The following is a 5,859-nucleotide window of genomic DNA, read 5'->3' as shown; positions in this document are numbered from 1 at the left end:
ACCGAACTCCAGCCTGGGTGACAAAGTGAGACTCTGTCTCAAAAAAAAAAAAAATTATCCACCTGGCCAATATTTATGAAAAAATGAGAAGTAGTTTGACTGGACCTCTGTTCCTCACAACCCAAAAGTGACCTCCTAGACGAAACATACCAGCCTGGAGCGGGACATGCGACTTGCTCACAGCCAGCCTGCACAGGGAGGAGACACACACAGAGTCCACTTCTCAGTCAGTTTATTTCTGGGACTGCATTCAGGTCACTGCTGCAGAGAAGGGATGGGACCAGAGAGAGACAGGGTCAGCCCATTGTAGGGGAAGGGGACCCTGAGTCCAGGAGACAGGGAGTCAGGGGCTGGAGAGAGGAACATTCATTCCCACCATCGCTGGGAAGGAACCAGGGTCTGAAAGGGGTGTCGGGGCTGTCCCTTTAGCAGGTGGGGATGTCGGCGTGCTAAGTCCTCGAACGACTCAGGAGTTGGCCTGGATGGTCTCCTGGATCCACTTGTTGAACTTGCAGAGGTTGGTGTAGACGCCAGGTCTGTTGGGCTGGGCACAAGGGTAATCTCCCCAGGACACGAGTCCCTGCAGGGAGCCATTGCACACCACAGGCCCCCCAGAATCGCCCTGCAGGAGGGAAAGGGAGCCACGAGAGAGGCAGAGACTCAGCAAGGTGGGTGGAAGGAGGCACGAGAGACCCAGAGACCCACACAGATGGAGAAGGAGACAGAGACGGACACACAGAGGTGGGACGTGCAGAGATGAAGAGATGCAGAAAAAGACAGAGATGGTGAGGCAGGCAAAAAGAGACAACAGGGAGAGTGCTATTAAGATTTCACCCCAAATCCAACTTTTTTTTTTTTTTTTTTTTGAGACGGAGTCTCGCTCTGTTACCCAGGCTGCAGTGCAGTGGCCTGATCTCAGCTCATTGCAGCCTCTACCTCCCGGGTTTAAGCAATTCTCCCACCTGAGCCTCTCGAGTAGCTGGGGCTACATATGCCCACCACCACGCCAGCTAATTTATTTATTTATTTATTTATTTGAAACAGAGTCTCACTCTGTTGCCCAGGCTAGAGTGCAATGGTGTAATCTTGGCTCACAGCAACCTCCACCTCCCTGGTTCAAGCAACTCCTCTGCCTTAGCCTCCCGAGTAGCTGGGATTACAGGCACACGCCACCATGCTTGGCTAATTTTTTTTTGTATTTTTAGTAGAGACAGGGTTTCACCACGTTGGCCAGACTGGTCTCCAACTCCTGGCCTCAGGTGATCTGCTTGCCTTGGCCTCCGAAAGTGCTGGGAATACAGGTGTGAGCCACCGCACCCAACTTATTTTTTGTATTTTTTAGTAGAGACGGGGTGTCACCATGTTGGCCAGGCTGGTCTTGAACTCCTGGCCTCAAGTGATTCGCCCACCTCGGCCTCCCAGCTTATTTTTTGTATTTTTTAGTAGAGACAGGGTTTCACCATGTTGGCCAGGCTGGTCTCAAACTCCTGGCCTCAAGTGATACACCCACCTTGGCCTCCCAGAGTGCTGGGATTACAGGCGTGAGCCACCATGCCTGGCTTCTAAGTCCAGCCTTTAGACCCCATTTGTCACTGTCCACTCAATCTTCCTCTTCCGGATTCCTCTTGTCCACACGTCATTTCCGGGATCTGTGAGCCTTCCTCTCTGCATCTCGAATCTCTGTCTCTACTTTCGTCCCAGTCTGTCTCCCTCGTCCTGTGTTTCCTGACCTCTCTCTCTGTCTCTTTCACTCTCCCCTCTGGCCTGTGCATGCCTTATTTCTCTTACTCGACACACTCCTTCCTCCCTCGGACTTCACCAATCCATCCTTATACCTCCCTTCTGCAAAACTACATTCTCAGCCCCTGGATGAGGGCTTCTCAACATGGGCACCATGGGTTCCTGAAGCTGGATAATGGTTTCTTGTGAGGCCTGCCCTGTGCCTCACAGCACCCTTGGCCTCTACCCACTAGATGCCAGTAATGCCCCTCCACACAGTTGTGACAACAAAAATGTCTCCTGGTATTGCCGATGTCTCCTAGGGGGCAGAATCACTCCCGATAGAAATCCATTTGCTTGGACTGATTTGCATTTCCTGTCCTCAATGCCCCATGCCTCCCTATAATTACCATCCTATAGTAATACCGCTCTTCAACTGTCCTTCTTTCCTTTCTTCCTCTTTCCCTCCCTCCCTCCCTTTTTCTTGTCTTTTTCCCTCCCTCCTTCCTTCCTCTTTCCCTCCCTTTCTTTTCTCTTTCTCTCTCCCTTCCTGTCTCCCTCTCTCCTTCCTTTTCTTTCTTTCCTTTCCCTCCTTCCCTCCCTCCCTCTCCCCTCTCCCCTATCCCTCCCTCCCTCCTTCCTTCTTTCCTTTCTTTCTCTTTTTGACAAAAAGATCTTGCTCTGTCACCCAGGCTGCTGTCTGGAGTGCAGTGGTGCAGTCATGGCATACTGCAGCCTCAAACTCCTGGGCCTAAGTGATCCTCCCACCTCCAGATCCTTCCAAGTAGCTGACATTACAGGTGCAAGCCACCACACCCGCTAATTTTTTAAAAGAATTTTAGTACATATTTATCTATCTCTTTATTATCTGTTTTCCACTCGGGGAACATGAGCTCCATGCAGTAGGAATTCGGTCTGTTTTGCCTGATATTCCTGGGGCAACATAACCACTTAGCCAATATTTATGAAGAAAATGAAAAGTAGCTCGAGTGGACCTCTGTTTGGGGTAGAGAGAAATATCTATCTCCCAGCTGGGCAGGGTAGCTCACACCTGTAATCCCAGGAATTTGGAAGGCTGAGGCCGGCAGATCACTTGAGGTCACGAATTCAAGACCAGCCTGGCCAACATGGTGAAACCCTGTCTCTACCAAAAAAAAAAAAAAAAAATTAGCTGGGCGGAGGTGAGTGCCTGTTATCCCAGCTACTTGAGAGGCTAGAGTGGGAGAAACACTTGAACCTGGGAGACTTGCAGGCTGCAGTGAGCTGAGATGGCGCCACTGGGCTCCAGCCTGGGTGACAGAGCGAGACTTCGTCTCAAAGAAAGAAAAAAACCAGAAATATCTGTCTCTGTTAGAGATAGATAAATATGTACACACTACAATAATTATGTAAGTGGTATGAATAAAATCTTCAAAAATAAAAACAATTAGTATTTTTTGTATTTTTAGTTGCCGAGGCTGGTCTTGAACTCCTGAGATCAAGTGATCTTCCCACTTCAGTCTCCGAAAGTGCTGGGATTACAGGTATGTGCCATTGCACCTGGCCTCACTTCTTATTTATGCAAAATATGAATAATTACAGAGTCCTGGCATCAGTTATTAGGAGAGCCAAGATTTACCTTTTCCCCAGCAGCAGACATTGTTTCAAGGCAAACAAGCTTAGTTGCGTCGACCTCTAAATTGCAACTTTCTTGTAGTTTAATTTCTCTCATTACTTTGTAATTTAATATCTCTGCCGAGTTTCTTTTGTTAGCTAACTGCTCTGAGCTTGACTCCTTGTCTGTAAACAGGACTAATAAGAACAGCTGAATGAGTGAGTGAGCTGAGGCATGCGAACTACTTAAAACTGTCCAGCAATTAGTGAGCCGCTTTCACTTTTACACCTTTAGTATTAGTATTGTTGTAGTTATTATTATTTCCTGCTTGTAGCTTTCAGTGGTCACACCCAGACCATACACTGGTCTGAAAAAACAAAACAAAACACCTTGACATCTGGAAAAACAAGATACTAATGTTGCCAACAGAAGGGCTAATTTTAAATGCCACAATTCGAATGAGCTGTGCCTTCTTCTGCTAAAAATGTTCCCCCTCTCCACCCACCCCGACACCCAGGGCACAGAGAAGAAACTGGGAGACCTGGGAAGTTGTTGCAATTGTCAGGTCTGTACAATTTTGTGGGGAGCTTTGCTTTTTTTTTTTTTTTTTTTTTTGAGACAGAGTTTCACTCTTGTTGCCCAGGCTGGAGTGCAGTGGCGTGATCTCGGCTCACCACAACCTCTGCCTCCCGGGTTCAAGCTATTCTCCTGCCTCAGCCTCCTGAATAGCTGGGATTACAGGTGCCTGCCACCACACCCAGTTAACTTTTGTATTTTTAGTTTCATCATGTTGGCCAGACTGGTCTTGAACTCCTGACCTCATGATCCACCCACCTCGGCCTCCCAAAGTGCTGGGATTACAGCCATGAGCTACCACCTGGCCTTTTTTGCTTGTTTTAATGTGGCTGCTAGAAAATTGGAAACGACATAAGCAGCTCAGCATTCTTTCTACTAAACATCACTCATGCCCTGTGAGAACAGGGGTCCTAACTGTCTTGGTGATTGCTGGATTCCCAGAACTTGACAAAGTCCCATGTTATCGAGTTGGCACTCAGTGTGTATCTTCTGAATAAGGAGAGAAGTGTCCTCACCTGGCAGGAGTCTCTACCTGCCTCGTCACCGGCACAGAACATGGTGTCATCTATCTGTCTCGGGTAGGCATCCTCGCACCTTTTCTGACTTAGCACCGTGATATTCAGGCACTGGAGGGTCTTGGGGAAGTGCACTGTCAAACAGGAACACAATGAGAGGCGGAGAAAGATGGACAGCGGCAGAGACAGGTAGGTATCAAGAAGAAACCTGGGGCCAGGCGTGGGCGCTCACGCCTGTAATCCCAGCACTTTGGGAGGTTGAGGTGGTGGGATCACGAGGTCAGGAGTTCAAGACCAGCCTGACCAAGATAGTGAAACCCCATCTCTACTAAAAATACAAAAATTAGCCAGGCACGATGGCAGGAGCCTGTAATCCCAGCTACTCAGGAGGCTGAGGCAGGAGAATCGCTTGAACCCGGGAGGCAGAGGTTGCAGTGAGCCACGGACTCCAGCCTGGGTGAGAGAGCAAGACTCCGTCTAAAAGGTGGACACTCACCTTGGGGGCTGTTGGTTGTCCCCCAGCCAGATACCAAACACTTTGTCCCAGCAGATGGACAATGGGAGGAGACGTTGATGGGCTTGACATCTTTAGTGAAGCGAATTCTTCTGTTCAGTTTGATGAGCATGAGGTCGTTGGAGTGGCCAGGGTGGGCGTAGCCAGGGTGGGGGATGGATTTGATCCCCTGGAACATCTGCTGCCCAGATTCATAGACTGGTGACAGTGATTGGTGGCCGAGACGGACTCTGAAAACTCTGAGGAAGAGGGGGCAGGTCATACCAACCCTGAGCCATGTCCAACGCCAATCGAACCCCACACCCAGCCCCAGCCTCACCCCCACCCCCACGCTCACCCCCAGCCCCCAAACCATCCTCAACTCCATCTTGGTCTCCAATCCCATGCCTGTCCCCTTCCCAATCCCAATTCCAAACCCATCCCGTTCCCAACCCTAATCCTTTCCCTACCCAGAGGCCATCACCATATGCATTCTCAGCCCAAATTCAGGCATCCCCAACACCACCCAAAACTCCAATCCCCGTCCTTAATTCTGTATCTCTTCCTAGTCCCAACCCTATCTCCACTCCATCTTCATTTACACCCCAGCCCAATTTTCACCCACCTCCAATTCTAAAGCCAATGCTAATTCCACCTCCATCCCAAACCATTCAACAGATAAACGTTCCTAACCCCAAATCCAAACCATCCTTAGCTCCTTCCCATTCCCTACACAGCACTGTCCCCATCTAACCTCATCCTCCCACCCCACTGTCCACAAAACTCCATCCTTAGTCTTATCCGAAACTTGACCTGCTCCTGCTCCCACCAGACCTCACCTCCAAACTCCCCACCCCACTTCCCCATCCCCACCAGCCCTCACCTCCAAGCCCCCGACCCCTTCCCCATCCCCACCAGCCCTCACCTCCAAACCCCCACCCCACTTCCCCATCCCCACCAGC

At 49.9% G+C, this 5,859-nt stretch overlaps 1 protein-coding gene and 1 long non-coding RNA gene across 2 annotated transcripts in view; one reads left to right on the top strand and one right to left on the bottom strand.

Moving 5' to 3' along the window:
- Window positions 1–215: 215 nt before the first annotated feature.
- The window catches only part of KLK5 (kallikrein related peptidase 5), a 9,527-nt gene continuing 3,883 nt past the window's right edge, over window positions 216–5,859 (bottom strand). The window contains exons 4-6 of the mRNA XM_037732798.1: window positions 4,901–5,157; window positions 4,405–4,538; window positions 216–622 (exon numbers count right to left, since the gene is read on the bottom strand). Of these exons, the coding sequence (XP_037588726.1) occupies window positions 467–622; window positions 4,405–4,538; window positions 4,901–5,157 (547 nt within the window). The 3' untranslated portion in view covers window positions 216–466. The remainder of the gene's footprint in view (window positions 623–4,404; window positions 4,539–4,900; window positions 5,158–5,859) is intronic.
- Window positions 3,182–5,859, top strand: part of LOC119468681 — a 24,838-nt gene continuing 22,160 nt past the window's right edge. The window contains exon 1 of the long non-coding RNA XR_005197425.1: window positions 3,182–3,242. This is a non-coding gene — a long non-coding RNA (uncharacterized LOC119468681). The remainder of the gene's footprint in view (window positions 3,243–5,859) is intronic.

Source organism: Cebus imitator, unplaced genomic scaffold, assembly GCF_001604975.1.
Source record: "Cebus imitator isolate Cc_AM_T3 unplaced genomic scaffold, Cebus_imitator-1.0 Scaffold473, whole genome shotgun sequence".
NCBI classification, from domain to species: Eukaryota; Metazoa; Chordata; class Mammalia; order Primates; family Cebidae; genus Cebus; species Cebus imitator.
Note: the sequence above shows the minus strand (reverse complement) of the source record. Positions and strands in the feature narration are given on the sequence as shown.